The 23,753-nt window shown below is 36.9% G+C and overlaps 1 protein-coding gene across 1 annotated transcript in view; it reads left to right on the plus strand.

Moving 5' to 3' along the window:
- Positions 1-23,753, plus strand: part of atg4b (autophagy related 4B, cysteine peptidase) — a 71,518-nt gene that overhangs the window by 12,132 nt on the left and 35,633 nt on the right. The window contains exons 2-5 of the mRNA XM_039766622.1: positions 11,186-11,287; positions 16,628-16,699; positions 16,824-16,922; positions 18,306-18,407. Of these exons, the coding sequence (XP_039622556.1) occupies positions 11,186-11,287; positions 16,628-16,699; positions 16,824-16,922; positions 18,306-18,407 (375 nt within the window). The remainder of the gene's footprint in view (positions 1-11,185; positions 11,288-16,627; positions 16,700-16,823; positions 16,923-18,305; positions 18,408-23,753) is intronic.

Below are 23,753 nucleotides of genomic sequence, written 5' to 3' on the forward strand. Positions count from 1 at the left end.
CCTGTATCAGGCTACGGAAAACATAGACATATATAGATTGACGCCGCATTCACTGTGTTGCCCAGTCGACACGATAAGTCAGCTCGTCCGCACTATTGCGAGTGGTAAAAGTGCCATTTAAACTAATACAGGCTGACGTGGAAACCGGGTTTTCTGAGGAAAAAACAATAACGTTTTAAACAGTATCATTTACATATAACAGATTTTGCCGAATCGTTTACATGCAATTATTTATATCCATTTATACACTAATAATGGCAATTATTTTATTATTATTATTATTAAATAATTCCTCCCGTATAAGTAACATTTCTCGGACTGCATTCTTCCATCTCCGAAACATTTCTAGACTTCGTTCTGTTCTTACGCAACACAGTACTAAAGTATTGGTTAATGCCCGAGTCACCTCACATATAGATTACTGTAATCTATACTAATAAAAGGCAAAGCCCTCACTCACTCACTCACTGCCTGACTCATCACTAATTCTCCAACTTCCCGTGTAGGTAGAAGGCTGACATTTGGCAGGCTTATTCCTTACAGCTTACTTACAAAAGTTGGGCAGGTTTCATTTCGAAATTCTACGCGTAAGGGTCATAACTGGAAGCTATTTTTTTCCATATAATGTAATGGAGTTGAGTTGGAGATGGCGTGGGGCGGAGTTTCGTGTGACATCATCACGCCTCCTACGTAAGTACGTAGAGAACAAGGAAGAACTCCAAACAGCGATGAGCACAAAACGCCATTTCACAATTGAGAAGGCAGAAAAACATTATGAAGCAAATGATGCATACAAGCATATTCATAAGTACAGCTACTGCGGAAACAAAGCACGGCGTGAACCGTAAGTTTATATTAAATTAAGTTCATAGACAGGCTGCCACTAGCGTTTGTAATTTAGTGCCTGCCCATATAAGGCCGTCCATCAGCGGCAATCCAATACAAACACTGCCGGTAAATATTCACGGGTGAAGGACTGTGCTTATGCAGAGGAAGATGAGATGGTCAGGGTGGTGTTTGGCACAAACTCATTGAAACTGCGAGAGAAACTTTTAAGTGCGGGTCTTAGCTGACATTACGAGATGGCACCAGCACAGCTGGGAACCTTCGATGCAAGAACACCAAGCGGCTCACGTGAACTGACGCAGTGCACAGACAAAAGCAACAGTTCCAAAGAGTGCTGAACAAAACCGAATTACACAATTGAGAAGGCAGCAAAAAAATATGAAGCGTCTGATACATACAATCATATTCATAAGTGCAGCTACTGCGGAAACAAAGCACACGGTGGAAAAAGTGAATGTCCGCTAAAGGAAGACAGTGTAAAAAAACCCGTGCATGCAGTTTGTCACATCTCAGATAAAGAGGAAGGCGAGCTGTTTATTGATGCAGTAAGAAACTAATCGATGAATGAAACCTCTTATCTTTACAACGATTGACAAACACGGAATGTAACTTGAACACAACACATCATACAAATACGACCTGATTGAAACAAATAATGATAATCAAATCCTTGATGACAGCAACATTCAATAACACTCACAAAACAATTACTGTATATTGACAATCATGTTACGTTATTTTTAAAATGTTCCCTTTTCTTTTCATAACTTCTACTTCTCCACTGCGATACGGGTATATATATAAATGTATATATATACCCGATCTACAATACATACTTTAGCATAGACAAGCCACACGCTGTGGCTAATTGTAGAGTCTTACCTCTAATGCCGACATTGAGGTTCGATTCGAGAGGGATGCACTGAGTATGTACGCGCTACCGATTCATTTTACCTTCACATCTCCTTGGTTTGGGACGTATGAAAAATATTAGGTTAACAGAATCATGTTACGTTATTTTTAAAATGTTTCCCTTTCTTAGCACAAGCACAGCTGAGAAGCTTGATGCATGTACTCCATAAAGCGTTAAAAATAACGCATTTAATCACACTTTCAATTCCAAGCAAACGGGAACTTTTGTCAATGCATGATTTCCTGGTACATCCATTACACTGATGCACACATCACAGCTACAAAAATGTTAGAGTCGAATAAAGCGTTCCTATGACTGATCATTTCGACTACCCGAGCGAAGCCTTGATAAAAGCATGGTTTTGTGCACACTGAAAAGCAAGCAAAATTAGATGCATTACAGAAAGCGGACTTTGTGGCTCTTACTGGGGATCATTGGACTTCCGTGACCGTTAGTAATTCTAATTACATCTAATTACAAAATGTTCAATGATCACACTGTTTTAGCCTAATGTACAAAATAATTTTGGCTAATGTTACTCAGAGTTTAAAGATTAAGTTGGTCAAATTACCTTTTATGTTTCTGACTTATTTTTTAAGAAAAAAACTGCACTTTATGTTGAAATTTTGGTTATTATTATTTAAAGACAATACTATTCTGAAAATGTACTTAAAGTACTTAAACTACCACTTTATTTTTAAGTCTGCCCAATTTTAACCAGGGATGATATTTTTGTTTCTGTTTTGAATTCAAATGCAGTTTAAAAGCTTTTTTTCAGAAATTAAAACAGCTTCAGTTTACAATATTCATGTCCATGTCTATTATTTGATTCTGTGCCCACTAAAACCCTTTTAAATTAAAAAAAAAACATTTGCGATTTGGGGCAAATTTACGTGTCGATTACATACGATTAATCAAGATTAATTCTTACACAGCCTCTAATTAATTGGATTAATTTTTTAATCGAGTCCCACCTAATATATATATATATAATATATATGTGTATATGTAGATAGATATATATATATCTGTACATTTGTATATATATGTGTATATATATATGTATATGTATGTGTGTGTATATATATATATATATATATATATATATCTATATATATATATATTTATATATTTGTCTGTGTGTGTGTATATATATATATATATGCCAGCAACACTCATCACAATGACAAAACAATTACATTGTCAATCATGTTACGTTATTATTAAAATGTTTCCTTTTCTTTTTACTTCTCCGCTGCCAATCGCAGGTATTTTGCTATATATATATATAGACTAGCAAAATACCATAGTCAGCTGTGGCAAGTACTACTTTAAAATTTTTATTAATAAGAAAATTAAACCTTTTTAAACTGAGGGAAAATATACCAATAATTATTTGTTAAGGATCTCTTTGTATGCCATATTGTGAGTTTGGCCCTCCAGTTGTAATATGACCAAGCTGTGCGCTGAGCTTACTCTTGAGCATGCAACATACAGTTGGCCATGTGAACAGTAATCTTGTTTCAAATCTCACAGCTTGGATTGCTGCTGTCATAATCGGTTTGAGTTTCATGGTTTGTTTCAATTCGTCAGTATTTGCAGGACTTGTGTTGAAGTGACATTCAGCATCTGTCAAGCGTTGTAAGCATACAACCGGTTTCATTGATAACTTCACATCCAGCTTTTGTGAGTTTAAACATTCATAAACATCAAAGTGTCCTCTACTGAAATCGTCACCTGTGAGTCTAAGATGTTTAAGAGGCACTGGCAGTTGTCGTAAGGTGTAAAATATTTGGTCATTTCGGTACACTTGAAAGAGACATCCGAACAATTCAGCGGCAGCCATCAACTCACATGCAGAACCGTAGGTGAAGGGCTTAAGCATTTCACTCTTATAGTGCTCCTGTGTAGTATAATTATCTCCTGTACCATCATCAGTCCACACCTTGAACCTGTCCCAGGCATTCAATACATAAGACACAATGTTCCTCCGGATATCAAGAGTGAGCCTGATATGGCCGTGCAATATGTAACAAAGAGAATGGAAAAGGTAGGTGCCATCTCTGGGCATTGAAACCACTCGGTAAGTGACAGTTCTTTGATCGACGGTGATCACCTTGATAGACATGTTAATGGGGGTACGGTTGGAATGATAATGGAAATGGGTACCTGAACAATGTAAAGTAAGTCTAAAATACCTACACAATAACTATAATTGTAATAAACAAACAATAAAACAGTGGAGAAGCCGTGGATTAAATAAAAAGACTGTAGTTATCAGCAGGGAGACGTGAATCCCGTGGCGATGCAAGAATGGGAATGTAGAGACCGGAGTGACGGATGGCTTTATATAGGCAGGCAGCCAACAACGTGGGAGGCGTTGGGATGGGGGACCCAACGCCGTCTCACACAGTGACCGAGCTGCAGGCTATGGACGTATATGTGTAAGTAAGTAAGATTCAGTTAGCGTTGGGAACCCGCGTACCAAATTTCTAGAAGATGGTCCCATAAGTATCAAAGACCGTTGAAAAGTTCAATATGGCGGCCGACAGTAGCATCATACCACTAAAATAAGTACGTACATCGGTTTTGGTTAGCACAGGGAAGCTACCTACCAAATTTCGTGAAGATAGGGCTATAAATAAGAAAGTTCAACGTGGCGAACGTTGTCAACCGTTATGACCGTTACGCGTAGAATTTCGAAATGAAACCTGCTTAACTTTTGTAAGTAAGCTGTAAGAAATAAGCCTGCCAAATTTCAGCCTTTTACCTACATGGGAAGTTGGAGAATTAATGACGCTGGAAAGTTCAATATGGCGGCTGACAGTGGCGTCATACCACCGAAATAAGTATGTACATTGATTTCGGTTAGCGCAGGGAAGCCACCTACCAAATTTCGTGAAGATGGGGTCAGCCTTCTACCGACACGGGAAGTTGGAGAATTAGTGATGTTGGGAAGTTCAATATGGCGGCCGACAATGGCGTCATACCATCGAAATAAGTACGTACATCGGTTTCGGTTAGCACAGGGAAGCCGCCTACCAAATTTCGTGAAGATGGGGCCGTAAATAAGAAAGTTCAACATGGATGATGTTGTCAACCGTTATGACCGTTAAATGTAGAATTTCGAAATGAAACCTGCTTAACTTTTGTAAGTAAGCTGTAAGGAATAAGCCTGCCAAATTTCAGCCTTCTATCTACAAGAGAAGTTGGAGAATTAGTGATGAGTGAGCAAGTGAGTGAGTCAGTAAGGGCTTTACCTTTTATTAGTATAGATGTGTATATGTATGTGTGTATATACAGTATACACAGTATATATGTATATATATATATATAGTATATATATGTGTATATATATGTATGTATATATGTATATATATGTCTGTGTATATATGTATATATGTGTATATATATGTATATACTAGCAAAATACCCGCGCTTCGCAGCGGAGAAGTAGTGTGTTGAAGAAGCAATGAAAAAGAAAAGGAAACATTTTGAAAATAACGTAACATGATTGTCAATGTAATTGTTTTGTCACTGTTGTGAGTGATGAGTGTTGCTGTATATATATATATATATATATATATATATATATATATATATATATATATATATATATATATATATATATATTTACACACACACATAAACATATATATATACATATCTATACATATACACATATATACACATACACATACATAAATACACACACACACACATATATATATATATATATATATATATATATATATACATACACACACACACATATATAAACATATATATACATATCTACATATATACACACACAGCTATTTCGTATCAGTGCAATACGCTGCTTGTTAAAACGGATAACTCCCGCTCTTACATGCAAGTCTGCGTGGATATTATGAACTATCGTATTTGTTCAAGTTCTATTTAAATTTTAAATAGAAGGAATTTTTATTTAGTCGACAGAAATATCTTTGGTAGGAATGGTAAAAACAGACAGGAATATTATTCGTGAATAAATCAACTCAAACCTTAAATAACTTAAAAGAACAAACATTCAAATTTCTTTACTCTTATGTAAATTTATATAAAAAAAAACTTAGATTTTAAATATCCCAAAAGATTTTGCTCTCCATAAAAATATATCCTTTCAAAATTATACAAATTCAAATATGAACATGCTGCATAACAAAACCTGGAAATATAAATAAAATGTGTTCCTTTCAGCAATAACAAATCAAATCATTAAGTTGTCTTTGCTCATATGTCATTTTAGAGCTGGACGCCTGGCATCTATTTTTGGCAACAGGTTCGTTTATGTTTGGTGTGAGGTTCTGTGTTGTGGAGATTCTCAGGATGGATTGCAGGTGCTCATCAGTGAGGTGACTCCTGTGTGCTGTTTTGTTATTCTTTATCACTGAGAAGAGCTTCTCACACAGATATGTGCTACCAAACATGCACAAGGTTCGAGCCGCATGTAGACGGACTTTTTTTGTTCTTCAAAGTCACCAAAGCGCCGTGCAAACTCAGTGCGCCGGTTTATCAGCAAAGTGCGATTTGGGAACACCGTAGTGACGACTTGGTTTAACATTACTTGGCAACAGGGAAAGTTGCACTGGTGCATTTGTGTCTCCCATAAAAGCAACTTCACTTGAAATCACTTTGTGATTGTGCACGGTAAAACGTCCGCTGAAGTGTCAGATTCTTATTTAATTCTTCTGCTTTCTGTATCTTCTGCATTGCATTCAGGTCTTTCAGCCTCACTGATGAGCACCTGCAATCCATCCTGAGAATCTCCACAACACAGAACTCCCTGATGTTTTGTCTCATAGTGCCGTCTTAGATTAAATTCTGTAATTACAGCCACATTAGCTCCACAAATGAGACACACGGGTTCAGTAAACATATACTCAGCCTCCCATCGGTTTTAAAGGCTCTATTTTCAGAATCAACTTTTCTCTTCAGCATCGTGTGAGCTAGCTTCGCAATAACTTGCAGCATCATAAGCTAGACTTGATTAACGCGGTAAGTGTTGGCAAGGCAGCTGAAGCGCTGCATTATGGGATCTGTAGTTTATTGTGTTACCAGCGCTTCATATACCCGGGCCATTAATAACAATAATACAGTATATAAAATGATCTCGCGGGCTGGATATAATTACACGCCGGGCGGATGTGGCCCCGCCCTTGAGTTTGACACATATGGACTAAATAGAACTTGAAAAGATATATTTTTTCAAATGTGATCGCGCAATTCAGATAGAGTTGACGCGCACTACAGCCTGCATGCCTCAATAAGTCATCCTCCCTCGCTCTTACTTTTTTACCGTTCATCTAATGAATACACTGAGTATGGCTTTACCAAAACAATCATTGATGGCGAATAAAGTATCCATTATTCGAGTATGTAGATCGGGATATATATATACTGTACATATATATATACCCGCGTATCGCAGCGGAGAAGTAGTGTGTTAAAAAAGCTAGAAAAAGAAAAGGGAACATTTTAAAAATAACGTAACATGACTGTCAATATACAGTATTTGTTTTGTGAGTGTTACTGAGTGTTGCTGTCATCAATGATTTGATTATCATTATTTCTTTCAATCAGGTTCGTATTTGTAGGATGTGTTGTGTTCAAGTTACATTCCGTGTTTGTCAATCGTTGTAAAGATGACAGGTTTCATTCATCGATTCGTTTCTTACTGCATCAATAAACAGCTCGTCTTCTTCTTTATCCGAGACCTGACACACTGCATGCACGGGTTTTTTTTTTACACTGTCTTCCTTTAGCGGGACATTGACATTTTCCACCGTGTGCTTTGTTTCCACAGTAGCTGCATTTATGAATATGCTTGTATGTATCAGACGCTTCATATTTTTTGCAGCAGTAGCTCAGTCGGTAGAGCGGGTTGTCCAGCAATCGGAGGGTCGCAGGTTCGATCCTGGCTCCCGGCATGAGAATGCAGCTGTTGTGTCCTTGGGCAAGACACTTAACCTACCTTGCCTGCTGGTGGTGGTCGGAAGGATTGGTGGCGCCAGTGTTCGGCAGCCTCACTTCTGTCAGTGTGCCCCAGGGCAGCTGTGGCTACATAGTAGCTTATCATCACCAGCGTATGAATGTGTGTGTGAATGGGTGAACGACTGTTGTGTTGTAAAGCGCCTAGGGGGGTTCTTGAACTTTAGTTAGGCGCTATATCAAATACAGGCCATTTACCATTTACCATTTTCAATTGTGTAATTCGGTTTTTGTTCAGCGCTCTTTGGAACTGTTGCTTTTTATCTGTGCACTGCGCCAGTTCACGTGAGCGCTTCGTGTACATGCATCGAAGGTTCCCAGCTGTGCTGGTGCCATCTCGTGCTATGTCCATGGCTGTATTTAATGTTACCTTAGTCCTGGCACTTAAAACTTTCTCTCGCAGTTTCGCTGAGTTTGTGGTAAACACCACGCTGACCATCTCATCTTCCTCTGCATAAGCACAGTCCTTAACCCGTGAATATTTAGTGGGAGTTTGCTATTGGATTGCCGCTGACGGACGGCCTTATATGGGCAGGCACTAAATTACAAACGCCAGCGGCAACCTGTCTATGAACTTAATTTAAAGTGTAGGTTTACATCGTGCTTTGTTTCCGAAGTAGCAGAACTCATCAATATGGTTGTATATGTCACTCGCTCGCTTCTTATTGTTTCGCTGCCTTCTCAATTATATTATGCAAGTTTTCTTCAGCGCTTTTTGGAGGTCTTCCTGATTTTCTATGTACTGCGTGATTACGTGTGAGGCGTGATGATGTCACATGAAACTCCGCCCCCATGGCGTTCAAGCTCATCTCCATCACAGTAAATGGAGAAAAACAGATTCCAGTTATGACCATTACGCGTAGAATTTCGAAATGAAACCTGCCCAACTTTTGTAAGGAAGCTGTAAGGAATGAACCTGCCAAATTTCAGCCTTCCACCCACACGGGAAGTTGGAGAATTAGTGATGAGTGAGTGAGTGAGTGAGGGAGTGAGGGCTTTGCCTTTTATTAGTATAGATATACATATATATATATACACAGATTGTGCCTCCTCCAGACCGCGAGGGGGCGTCCGTCCTGGTTCTGTTGGGGGCCGCGGGTAGAGGGCTTGGAAGCCCAGCCCTGTAGGGACCCGTGGCCACCGCCAGGCAGCGCCCCAGTGCCGGGGGGAAGACGACTGGGGACACCCGGACGGCTTCCGGGTGCGCAGCCGGCACTTCTGCCACACAGGGGTGTGGCTAACGCTAATTGCCGGGAAGCAGCTGGAGCCCATCCGAGTTCCCATAAGAGGGGCCGCCTCCCCCCAACCATGAGTGGAAGTCGGGTGGAAGAGGACGGAACTGGAGAGAGGATGGGAGGCGGTCAAAGGAAAGAGAGGCACAGGATTGTGTGGCCTGGACATTGGGGGAATCGGTGCTGGAGGCACTGGGGTTCGTGAGTGCACTGAACTTGTATATATTGTAAATAAACGGTGTGTGGGTGAAAATATGTTGTCCGTCTATGTGTCTCCGGGCCAGCGTTCACAAGATATATATATAAATATATATATATATATATAAATAGATAGATATGACAACAACACTCATATCAATGACAAAACAATTACAATAACAATCATCTTACGTTATTTTTAAAATGTTTGCTTTTCTTTTTCATAACTTCTTTAACACACTACTTCTCCGCTGCGAAGCGCGGGTATTCTGCTAGTGCTATTCTATCTGTCATCCAACAAAAACGTATCCATCGCTTACAGTTTATTCAAAATTCTGCTGCTTGGATAATAACCTGCTGTTCTAAATCCACTGAACATACTACACCTATTCTCTCTCAACTTCACTGGCTCCCTGTTAACTACAGAATACAATGCTAAATACCACTCTTAACATTTAAAGCTCTCCACAACCTCACTGATCTCCTACAGACTGACACTCCTCTTGCTCACTCTGATTCTCATATACAGTTGTACTTTCTGTACCATACATCAAACTCTGTGCTATGGAAGCTCGAGCGTCTCTTTTTGCACTGTTACTGCCAGTTATCTTTGTTTGCTAATTATTGCTGTTTGATTGAGAGCAATGGTGGACGCGGATGTAGGATTAGAGATGGCGGGCGAGGCTCTGTCGTGCGTTCCCCATGACGCAGGAGGATGTTTAGAGTTGGCGGGGGGGGCTCTGTCTTGCGTTCCCCATGACGCGGGAGGAGGTTTAGAGTTGGCGGGCGGGGCTCTGTCGTGCATATCCCATGGTCTTAGAGTTGGTGGGCGTGGCTCTCTGTCTTGCGTGCACTCTCTGTCTTGCTTGCCCTTAGTTAGAGTTGGCGGGTGGGGCTCTGTTGAGCGTATCTCATAGTCTTAGAGTTGGCGGGTGTGGCTGTCTGTCTTGCGTGCGCTCTCTGTCTTGCTTGCACTCACTGTCTTGCATGCCCTTAGTGAATTTTATATATATATATATATATATATATATATATATATATTCGATCATTTTCCTCAATAAATAAATGACCAAGTATAATAATTTTGTCTCATTTGTTTAACTGGTTTCTCTTTATCTACTTTTAGGACTTGAGTGAAAATCTGATGATGTTTTAGGTCATATTTATGCAGAAATATAGAAAATTCTAAAGGGTTCACAAACTTTCAACCACCACTGTATGAAACCCTGTGAAATAATAATAATAATAATGGAAGATTTATTACTGCGGTTGGTTTTGGCATTTTCGAGAAAATTATTACCCTGTTGTTTTCCTCTGGCCCTCGGTTGTAAATATGAATTACCTGCACTTGGTTGGCTCTCAATTGCCACATGACTGTATTGATATGAATGCACAGAAAAAGAAATAATAAATTATGTGGAAAAGTAATCGAACAAGTAAATTAGGTTAATGCAAGCAAAATACTAGGTGCTTTTGTAATTGGGTAGTACTTCTGCCAGTTAAAAAAAAAACAGTCCCCTGATCAAAGTAAGACAGGTCATTTACGATGTAAAGATTCAAAACCTTGTTAGCTTAGTCGTACTCATACATATTACAGTAATATAGCACAATATGGTGTAAAGAGACTGGAGGGACTTGAGAGTAGTGTCATAGATACATAACAAATAGAAGACGGTTCTAAACCTTAAAACTTGGGCAAAATGTTTTAGACTGGTAAGATAAAGTAGTCCGTGAATAAAGAAAAGTTAAGACCATGTAATAGTAATTGATGCAAAAATATATACATTCACCAGAATGCTGGAGGTTAAATGCATTCTTAGACCAAATATTACTGAATTAACAAGAAGAAAATAACCAACTCGCTCATACCAAACCAGATGTATTCTTCTGATTAAAATATTGGGTGAAATGAAACCTCTTAAACCTTGTAAAACGTTGGAGATGCCAGTTCTAATAAGATGTTTATTTTTCTCTCCATTTTCAGCTACTCTCACCTACGACACACTAAGGTTTGGTGAGTTTGAGGATTTTCCAGAGACTGAAGAACCTGTGTGGATTCTTGGACAAGAATACAGTGCAATCACAGGTACATTTTCTTAAATATAACAGTCCTGCTGTTAAGTGGTGAAACTATAGTATTTGTTGTTGTATTAATCAGTAGCAAATGCACATAGGACTATGTTTGCATTCTTCAGGTCTCTTTATTAATTTAGTATGTTAAAGTTTTGATCGTGAAACATCTTTTCTTAATAATTAAGAAGAAAGATGTAAGGTACCTAATAAAACCAAAATACACAACAAAGAAAAAAAGTACTAAAAATCAGTACACATCATTTATACCCCTAGATGTTATGACAGATGGATAGGCATGAGAAATACATATAGTTGTGCTTGTAAGTTTGTGAACCCTTTAGAATTTTCTATATTTCTGCATGAATATGACCTAAAACATCATCAGATTTTCACTCAAGTCCTAAAAGTAGATAAAGAGAAACCAGTTAAACAAATGAGATAAAAATATTATACTTGGTCAATTATTTATTGAGGAAAATGATCTAATCTATACTAATAAAAGGCAAAGCCCTCACTGACTGACTGACTGACTCATCACTAATTCTCCAACTTCCCATGTAGGTAGAAAGCTGAAATTTAGCAGGCTTATCCCTTACAGCTTACTCACAAAAGTTAAGCAGGTTTCATTTCGAAATTCTACACATAACGGTCGACAACGTCCGCCATGTTGAACTTTCTTATTTATGGCCCCATCTTCACGAAATTTGGTAGGCGGCTTCCCTGCGCTAACCAAAACCGATGTACGTACTTATTTCGGTGGTATGATGCCACTGTCGGCCGCAATATTGAACTTTTAATGGAAACCGATGTACGTACTTATTTAATTGGTATGACACCACTGTCGGCCTCCATATTGAACTTTCCGACGTCACTAATTCTCCAACTTCCCATGTAGGTAGAAGGCTGAAATTTGGCAGGCTCATTCCTTACAGCTTACTTACAAAAGTTTAGCAGGTTTCATTTCGAAATTCTACGCGTAATGGTCATAACGGTCAACAACGTCCGCCATGTTGAACTTTCTTATTTATGGCCCCATCTTCTCGAAATTTGGTAGGCGGCTTCCCTGCACTAACCAAAACCAATGTACGTACTTATTTCGGTGGTATGATGCCACTGTTGGCCGCCATATTGAACTTTTCAACAGTCTTTGTTACTAATGGGCCCATCTTCAAGAAATTTGGTACGCGGGTTCCCAACGCTAACTGAATCCTACTTACGTACATATATACGTCCATAGCCTGCAGCTCGGCCACCGTGTGAGGTGGCATTGGGTCCCCCATCCCAACGCCTCCCACGTTGTTGGCTGCCTGCCTATGTAAGACTGTCCGTCGCTCCGGTCTCTACATTCCCTTCCTTGCTTCGCGACGGGATTCACGTCTCCCTACTGATAACTACAGCCTTTTTGTTTAATCCACGGCTTCTCCGCTGTTTTATTGTTTATTACAATTATAGTTATTGTATAGGTATTTTAAACTTGCTTTACATTTCTCAAGTACCCATTTCCTTTATCATTCCAACCCCCATTACCATGTCTATGATCACTGTCGATCAAAGAACTGTCACTTACCGAGTGGTTTCCATGCCCAGAGATGGCACCTACCTTTTCCATTCTCTTTGTTACATATTGCACGGCCATATCAGGCTCACTCTTGATATCTGGAGGAACATTGTGTCTTATGTATTGAATGACTGGGACAGGTTCAAGGTGTGGACTGATGATGGTACAGAAGATAATTATACTATACAGGAGCACTAGAAGAGTGAAATGCTTAAGCCCTTCACCTGTGGTTCTGCATGTGAGTTAATGGCTGCCACTGAATTGTTCGGTTGTCGCTTTCAAGTGTACCGAAATGGCCAAATATTTTACACCTTTCGACAACCGCCAATGCCTCTTAAACATCTTAGATTCACAGGTGGCGATTTGAGTAGTGGACACTTTGATGTTTATGAATGTTTAAACTCTCAAAAGCTGGATGTGATTTTATCGATGAAACCGGTTGTGTGCCTACAACACTTGACAGATGCCGAATGTCACTTCAACACAGCAAATCCTGCAAATACTGTCGTAATTGAAACAAACCATGAAACTGAAACCGATTAAAGAGTAAGCTCAGCGCACAGCTTGGTCATGTTACAACCGGAGGGCCGAACTGACAACATGGTATACAAAGAGATCCTTAACAAATAATTATTGCCATCTTTTCCCTCAGTTTAAAAAGGTTTAATTTTCTTCTTAATAAAAATTTTAATGCAGTATTTCGCCGCTGCGAAGGGCGGGTATTTTGCTAGTATTACATAGTTGTGAGTGGCAAAAGTATGTGAACCTCTAGGATTAGAAGTTAGTTTGAAGGTGAAATTAGAGTCAGGTGTGAGTGGGCACCCTGTGTTATTTAAAGAACAGTGATCTATCAAAGTCTACTCTTCACAACACATGTTTGTGGAAGTGTATCATGGCACGAACAAAGGAGATTTCTGAGGACCTCAGAAAAAGAGTTGTTGATGCTCATCAGGCTGGAAAAGGTTACAAAACCATCTCTAAAGAGTTTGGACTCCACCAATCCACAGTCAGACAGATTGTGTACAAATGGAGGAAATTCAAGACCATTCTTACCCTCCCCAGGAGTGGTTGACCAACAAAGATCATTCCAAGAGCAAGGTGGCAAGGTCACAAAGGACCCCAGGGTAACTTCTAAGCAATTGAAGGCCTCTCTCACATTGGCTAATGTTCATGTTCATGAGTCCACCATCAGGAGAACACTGAACAACAATGGTGTGCATGGCAGGGTTGCAAGAAGAAAGCCACTGCTCTCCCAAAAAAACATTGCTGCTAATCTGCAGTTTGCTAAAGATCACGTGGACAAACCAGAAGGCTATTGGAAGAATGTTTTGTCGACGGATGAGAATAAAATAGAACTTTTTAGTTTAAATGAAAAGTGTTATGTTTGGAGAAAGGAAAACACTGCATTTCAGCATAAGAACCTTATCCCATCTGTGAAGCATGGTGGTGGTAGTATCATGGTTTGGGCCTGTTTTGCTGCATCTGGGCCAGGACAGCTTGCCTTCATTGATGGAACAATGAATTCTGAATTCTATCTGAGAATTCTAAAGGAAAATGTCAGGACATCTGTCCATGAACTAAATCTCAAGAGAAGGTGGGTCATGCAGCAAGACAACAACTATAAGCACACAAGTCGTTCTACCAAAGAATGGTTAAAAATGAATAAATTTAATGTTTTGGAATGGCCAAGTCAAAGTCCTGACCTTAATCCAATCAAAATGTTGTGGAAGGACCTGAAGTGAGCATTTAATGTGAGGAAACCCACCAACATCCCAGAGTTGAAGCTGTTCTGTAAGGAGGAATGGGCTAAAATTCCTCCAAGCCGGTGTGCAAGAATGATCAAAAGTTACTGGAAACAGTTGCAGTTATTGCTGCAAAGGGGGGTCACCAGATACTGAAAGCAAAGGTTCACATACTTTTGTCAATCACAAATATGTAATACTAGCCATGTACGCCCAACTATGTTGCGCGTGTTAAAGTTGTCTGTAAAGGGCTCCCTGTTTAAACGCGGCTGCCAGTCGTGAACTGGGTCCTTCGTCGCACAGCATTATGTTTTTTTTATAAGGGAAACAAAATTACAATGTAAAAACCCTTGGACATTGATTCGATAGAAACGGCCTACTCGGAATCCATGTCCGAATCGTAATTATGTGGTGGTGTAGGAGTATTTCTGCTTCTGTCCGTTCACAGTCTGTCTCGTTTTCACGACGCTGTCGTTTTGTCTCATGGTCTTCTCAACCTTTCTCCAATCTTGCAGGTTGCTTTGTGGCAATCCAAAGAGTAAGGCAATATACACAGAGCAATGGTTATTAAAGGGGGACACATAGGTATCCAGGCACTTTAAAGCATAAATAGGGATCACTTCACTGACATGTGAGCAAGCCACGGTACAACTGTGAGACACGCAGCACTCGCCGGCTACAACATAACAATAATAATTTCCGGAACGTGCTGTTATGTTGTCATTCATTTTACCCACTGTCTTTCTTTCGTTCATATGTTACGTAGGCACGTACCTTTTTATCTTCAGCAATCTCATTCTCTAACCAGGCCTCAGGAGCTAACCAGCGTAACACTGTCCACCACCCCTTTCGTTATTCCGGCACATTGACATCCGTGAGTAACAACAACGTACTACACTGGAAGGTGGTCTACGCATGCGTGGAATTCGCAGACAAACAAAGATCAAGATCTAAATGAAGATCTCTTTAGTTAATTTAAAGCACAACAATTTTTTTAGTTTAAATGTCTGTGTTTTGTGGTGTGACTGGCGTACTACAGTCTTCAGTAGTATAAGCCTGGAGGAGATTCTTAATGCAATGCCTATGTTTTAGCTCTCTCTCTACTGCCATTTAGTGCTGCTTCTTCTAATTCATTCGATAGATAGATAGATAGATACTTTATTAATCCCAAGGGGAAATTCACATAAATTCACATTTGCGGACAAACAAAGATCAAGATCCAAATGAAGATTATATATAGAGATTCGATCATTTTCCTTAATAAATATATGACCAAGTATAATATTTTTGTCTCATTTGTTTAACTGGTTTCTCTTTATCTACTTTTAGGGCTTGAGTGAAAATCTGCTGATGTTTTAGGTCATATTTATGCAGAAATATAGAAAATTCTAAAGGGTTCACAAACTTTCAAGCACAACTGTACATACAGGCCTTTGCATTTTAAACAGTGTGCTCATGTCTAGTATTAATGAATAGAAAAATTAAGCTGGATTTTATAGTGTAAATGATCAGAAGGTATTACATGAACAATATTAAATTAGCAGGTGAATGCTAGTTGTAGTCGAACAAATTGAAATAAATTTGAAAGTGTGCTACTTTGGTTGTTGAGACTTCATCAGTTGAATTTAAAAGCTCAATAGCAGAAACATTGTGTTTCTAACATTCTTTTTTATTTTTGAGCATTCAGTTACCTTATACATTTTTTTCTATTTTCAGATGAATGAAGATCCAGCCCTATATTATCTCTCTATTAATACTATTTGTTCTAAACTAATTGGCAGCTATTCATTTAGTTAGTGTATTGTGTATTGAGCTGCATAACAATTCATAGTCTCCAGAAAAAGGAAGCAGGGACATTCCTGCCAATCTTAACTTGTAAACATGTAGGGTAAAAGTTTAAAAAGTAGTAGAAATAATATATTTTAAGGGTTTGGCCCTCACAGTCCTAAACTAGATTTGCAGATGGATAGATAAAACAGCAGTAAATTTGTTTTTTGTCTGCTGTTGTAGTAAGTAGCAAGTGTTATAAGTATTAAACATTTCTGTTTTTCAGAGAGAGATGAGATCCTTTCCGATGTTTCATCACGTCTTTGGTTCACATACAGAAAAAATTTCCCTCCTATTGGTAAGAATGACATTTCAGAAAGGGGTTAGGCTAAGCATGGCTTTAAAACAACTTATTCGTTTATTATACATTTTATTCACTGCATTAATTTATCAAAGTAACTATTTTCTAATCTCTTTTGCAGGAGGGACGGGGCCCACATGTGACACTGGTTGGGGCTGCATGTTGCGTTGTGGCCAGATGATCCTTGGACAGGCCCTTGTTTGCCAACATCTTGGTCGAGGTACATCAGTACTGAGTCAAAAGTGACTGGTACTGAAAATTAACTTTTTTTTTTTTGTGTGAAGGTGTTCATAGGCAAGATAAAAAAAAAAAATTCTCACACATTTTATATCAAAAAAGATGCAACACAAATCTCTAAAGAATACCCTAAAACATAACTGTTAGCATGCAGCATTTGATTTTGATAAAATACCTGCATGTGTGCAAATCCAAAATTGAAACTGTTTCTTAAACAAAAAATATGTTGCTTAGCTACCCAGAAACATTTTCAGTTATAGAAAAGCAAGCATAGATCATATTTTTAGTGTTTTACAGAATGTATCTTAAAACAGTGTTTTATTAAAACTAAATATATTTTTGCTATTCTATGCAGATAATAATTTTTTTTGTCTTTATTTTTCATTTCAATACATATATTAAATGTAATGTATGTGTAAAATAATATTAAATATTATTATATTATTTTATATTATTAAATATACACTTAATTATTTAAAAAAATGGTGAATCACAGAATAAGTGGACCAGTTTACAGGACTACCAGTGTACAGAAAGGGTGACAAATAAGAAGGGGAAATGATTACAAAGCCAAGAAATTTATTGGACCAGGCCTGTCACAATGATGGCTCTGATCATTAAGAGGGTCTTGGTGCTGTTGTGGGGTACTGGCATCATGCATCTTGGCACACACGTGTGCAAATCAGGTGTCCATTAGCCCTCGCTGATACAAATTCTACTGAAGTCCTGAGCTTTTGAGGAAGGTGCAGTTTGCTCTGTTGAGCATTAAATGGTAGATATTGGTATAAATACTGATATGATTTCCATGCTGTTTTTAAATTTTATTTTTTTTAATGAAAGTTTGACTCCTGCTTATAATGATAGCTTTTTTCCTCTCGGAGTAAATGTTACCTTAAGCTGAATTTATAAGTGAAAGGTGAGGAATGAGTTTATTCTGTTTCTTGAACTAAATGCTTAAATTTTAATTAGTAATGGGTGTCAGTTTTCATTCATGTACTCATGAAAGGTACTTCCTGTAAGTCTGAAATTAGCCTGTTAAGACTGCTTCTCAGCTAAGGTCTACGTGGAAACAATTCTTAGGAGAAAGTTGACAGGCACAATTTGTTAATGAGGTACAAAACATGGGCAAGCAAAATATATTTGTCATCCTCTTTGCTAATTTTTGGTTAATGGCAATCAGAACTGGTGAGCCCATTTTACGAGGGAGCAAATAAAGATGTAGGAAATTAATGATTCTACTATTTTATGGATAGATGCATAAATCTGTAATTCAAAGTTTATTTTTTAGTGGCTTGAATAACAAATAGATATTGTACTCAAATTCTATGTAGTAGGGTAACAAAATGTAAAATATTGTATTATATAGATTGGCGGTGGGCTAAAGGAAAAAGACAGAAAGAAGATTATAACAGAATTCTGAATGCCTTTCTTGACAGGAAGGACTGCTGCTATTCACTACATCAGATAGGTAAGATGGTAGCATTTTTCATTTAGAAGCTTTTCACTTACAGCATTTATTGTATATTATTAAAACTCAGGTGTATGTGTGACTGTAGGAAAAAATCTGCTGGTTTAAAATATGCTCTTTTAATGATAGAATTGCAAAGTGTCAAGAAGCCTTGTCTAGTGGATGTACAGATTTAGAAAAAATGAATACTACTTATTACATTATAGCTAACACAGATACTACACACTCAATGTAAAAGTATAAAAGAACATCTTTACTCATGCAACAGGACCTACATAAATGTCAAGTTTGTGCTTTGCCAATCTGCTGTTTTAAGGATGGATTATACTGTGTTCCATGAAAAGTTTGATGAAAGTTGTAAAATAATTGAGCACATTGTCAATGAATTATAACCTTTCAGTAAATACATTTACACAGTATTTCTGCTGTAATTTCAAGTATACTGTATAATTATAGAAATTATTAAGTATTAAGTGGCATGTGTTGGGCTACATTTACTATAAAATGTTGAAGCAAAATTTAGGTACATGGAATAACAGTAGAGTTTTAGAAATTACTATGTAGATTCCACTAGAAAAAGAATGTAAGATTTCTCTCTTCTCTATTGAAAACATTGGGTGCTGTATATGTTTCTCTAGTGCTTTTAAAAGTATGCTTAAAATATAAATGTATAAAAAAATCACACTGTCAAGAGCTCACACTACCCTTTCTTTCAGTAGGACCATGGACATCATATGCAAGCAAGGGAGGTCCAAAGACCCTTATATGTGTGTTGGGTTTTCTTATTGCTTTGTGCAGTGGTTTTCAAGTTCAGTCTTCAGGGCTGCAGGTTCCAACCATTTTCACAATATGTGTATCATTCTGAATTGTAATTGATTTTCTTGTTTAGTTATCAGAGCAATAAATATTTCTAAGGAATTCATAAATATAACTATTCTTACTTATTTTTTCATTTTTTTCAATTTAACTTTTCCTATAGAGTCTGCTCTGTTAATATATCTAAACTTATAATTAGCATGCGGTGGGCTGGTGCCCTACCTGGGGTTCGTTTCCTGCCTTGCGCCCTGTGCTGGTTGGGATTGGCTCCAGCAGACCCCTGTGACCCTGTAGTTAGGATATAGCGGGTTGGATTATGGATGGATGATAATTAGCAATGAGCAGTGCAGAAAATGGTGCAAACAGCATTAAATGCCAAAGGGGAGCAAATATTTCACTACCATTTTTATTTGTATTCTCAATAAGAAATGTTTTTTAATTGAACAGACACATAAATGTGGCACTAAAATAATTGCTCCCCTTTTAGCTTTCAATGTTGTCAGCTTGTGGTGGTGACTTTAGAGATAGCAGCAATTACAGATTATGTATAGTATAGTCATCAATAGATGTATCATTTTAAACAATCTAGTCCATTCCCAGGAGGTATACATTGTTAATGACATGGCATGGTAAAGTAGAGGCCCTGAGATTTTCACTCTTTAAAATAGTCATTTAACAACCCATAATCAGTCACCTCAAAAGCTGCACTAAGGCGCTAGTGCTTAATCATATATGTCTTAATGTACTGTAAATATCATCGGCTATTTTGGGGAAGCTGTTTTATTGCTGTATTGATGACAATAACTAGAGTGGAATTCTTCAAAAATATGAAAGACAATAGGATATACCACAGAAAAATTAAATCATACTGAATTCATAGTCCAATACTAACACTAGTATAATTTTAAAAGCTAAAGGAAAATGACTTTAAAGATACTGTAATCTTGATGAGCTCTTCTATTATAATTAGCAGAAGGTAAACATTAAATTACCCGAGCATCTTTTGAGAGTATAAATCACTAATACACCTTATAAAACAGAGTCAATGCTAACTCTTATTCAATAGGTTTATTATCCTCTTTCTCAGTTGCTGGTACCTCTTTTGGTATCTCTGCAAAAAAAAAAAATGTACATGCTTTAATTCTATGGAAGAGGTTTTGTAAAAGTAAGACTTTGTGCACAGGCACTGGGAATAATAGTTTCCTAATGTAAACCAAGCAGATGTGTTTTATTATTTAAAAGCAAATAAAACAATATGTTGATCCATGAAAATCTAGTTAAAGTTTTCCAAAATTGTACTGAGATTTTGTGGTATCTTTGTTAATGCATTTCCTTTTAATTAAATGATTTCTGATGATATGATAGTCTTTATTCTTAATCTGTGCATAATAATGCCAAACCTCATAAATGCTGTTACACTATGTGTTATGGATTATATTAAAAAGGCAATGTATACATGTTCAATTATATTTAAAATTGATTGTTGTTTTATTTTCTGAAAAAGAATTGAATATTTTAAAATATGTATTAATCAATAATTAAATATCATATGAACATGTAGCCTAAATCAATTTGTAAAGGATCTCTTACAGTTTTTTCTTAATCTTTCAAATGCCCAATATGCACTTCTCATGTCGCATGGCACACATCAATCCTGTAGTGTAACTCATTCCAGACCCTTTGTAGCATATTACCATTGATGGTTGACATTGGAGCCACAATGCATATCTTCATTTAATCAAGTGCCAAAATCTAGAAAAACAAATTAAGGACATCTCTGCAATTTGATGTATGCTACATGTTCACATAATACTTTTTAGCAAGTACTATGTTTTTGAAATTCCTCAATAATTTTTAAATTACATTGAAAAATAAATAAATATACTCGTAGTGACTGTTTTGAAAAGATAGTTGCTTGCAGCCTAAAGATATATATATATATTTTTTTATTGGAAAATGATTATCAGTGTAACAGATTATTACTCAACATTGGTAATATCAGTGTAAAAAATTGGTAATATTTTGAGTAATGACAATACATTTTGTAATTATAAATGAAGTGAATTTGTAGTTTTATTTTTTAATAATTTTAAGTAGTACATTATGTCTTCAGAAGGAAATCAGTAATCATAAGTTTATATAAATACTTGCGTTAGATAAATGCTTCTTAGAAGTCTGCTCGAGCAAGGTAAACGCATTTAAATGTTTGAAAAACAATAAAATTCAAATGCAGAGAGCCACCCAAATAATAAGTTAAAGATGTGGCAATATGTGGATTGACATCAAGGTTTAATAGAGAAGAAAAACATAAAATGAGTCATTTTATATACTGTATAAAAATATTAATTTATACTCCATATGTAAGAACTTGCCACAATGTGCATCCATAAAGGCCCACCATGAAATACTTGCATCCTTTATATAGTATTAGGCAAAATATAAATTCGGCTCAGCAAGAATATTACTGATAATCAGATTGAGAGAAGATGGAATAGCAATAGGAGGGTCATTTGCTGAGAGGTCTTCTATTTAAAAAGGAAACAAGTTCCCAATTAGGTTTGGAAATGCACTTTTCTAAAAAGATACACAGACATTGTATGGTGGTTTAAGAATAAAGGTATCTGTATTAATATCTGTGAGAACTGCTTGTTATTAGAGGAGATGTTTGGGTACTGGAACAAGGTTGTCATTGTTTAACCATCTGTTTTGCATAATTGAGAAATGTTCCTTATTTAAATGATCATTTTGTTTTTTAAAGATGTATGTTTGAAAAATGAAATTAGGTTCACTGTTAGGAACTAAATCATAGCCTTAACTTTTCTGAATCCTCCCTATTGTTTGAAAACGTATGATTTAATAATGTCTGTTTTGATTGGTGCCACAGTGGTATCAATCATACTTATCTCTCACAGTAAATAACATATCTTAGCAGCTCCAATCAAAATATGATATAGCTTATTCATGAGCCCTTTTAGCCGTAATGAAAACAGACAAAAGCTGAAAATGTGATAGTTATTGTCACTGATAGAATACAGAATATTTCAGCAGCAGCATCTACAGAGATGCATTTTTATGAAGATGTAGTCATTTCAAAAAAGAACATTCGTTTACTAAAGTTATGAACCATGGGTAACATATTAATTAAAAGAGCAATATGACCTTTGAAAATTATTTATTTTTGTGTAAGTGATCTGGATAACTTTACTTTAGAACATGATGTTGGCTATTAATTAACAGAATAAGATACTAAAATAACCATTTATGCCATTATACAATTAAAAGTGGCCCAGATGGAATCAGACTTAAACCCAGTATCCCAGTCAAATTGGCAAGTGATATTGAAAATGCACTATTAGGCATATTAGACAATATATTTAAAAATCTGCACCAAGTTCCATTGTTTATAACAGTGCATTCAAGGGTTATTGTTATATCTACATTATTGCAGTGAATTTCTGCTGACAGTAGCATAATATAAACATCACACAAAGAATTAATACAGTATCGGAAGTTCACAACAACACACAGCATATATGCTCTTGCTTGAAAAGTTTTAAATCCATTGCATTTGTGTATTTTTTTACCAGAAAATGTATATACTTTATATATTAGTGTATACTAATGTGAGTTCTTTGAAAGAAAATGTTGATGCTGCAAAATTATACACACACAATACACAGCAGGTGCAACATACACCATACATCAAGGCTAAGTTGGATCAGGTTGACCGAGGGTTAACTAGAACTAACTTAACAAATGAAACAGAAGACCTCAAATTATGCATTTGGGAGGAGCAAACATAAGTAATTGCAAGATAATGGGTCAGTTACTCCTACTAGACTAGCATCAACAACAATATTTCAGACTACTTCAAACTAGAATGTGGTGCTCAACAAGGATGTCCCCTATCACCATTGCTCTTTGCAATCACCATTGAGCCATTGGATAATTACTGTTGAAATACTGTACATCAGAGATAAAGGAGATTTTAAGAGAAGGACCTGAACAGAAAATATCACTGTATACAGGTGATATGGTGCTGTATATATCAGACCCACAAAAGTCCGTGCCAGCAGTCCTTAAAAGCATTAGCAGATTTTCAAAAGAGCCTTGGACTCAAAATTAATTTGAATAAAAGTGTTCTTTTTCCAGTGAACTCTCTAGCACAAAATATTAGACTGGACACCTCCCCATTTAGCTTAGCAGGTCAGTGTAAATAACTAGGGGTAAATATAAAGCTCTTTTGCAACAAAATTTTGTTGTCTGCATGAAAAAAATTAAACAAGATGTGAATAGATGGTCCACCCTCCATCACACATTAGCTGGGAGAATTAACACCATTAAGATGAAGCTTTTTTTTCTGTTTCAAACCATCCACATATACATTAAGAAATCATTTTTTAAGAAATTAGATTCAATCATAACCTAATTTATTTGGAATATATCCATGCATCTAAAGGACAACTGTACAATGACTTAAAGCAGAAGGGGGCACTACTCTACCTAACTTTCAGTTTTATTACTGGGAGG

Source organism: Polypterus senegalus, chromosome 1, assembly GCF_016835505.1.
Source record: "Polypterus senegalus isolate Bchr_013 chromosome 1, ASM1683550v1, whole genome shotgun sequence".
Lineage (NCBI taxonomy): Eukaryota > Metazoa > Chordata > Cladistia > Polypteriformes > Polypteridae > Polypterus > Polypterus senegalus.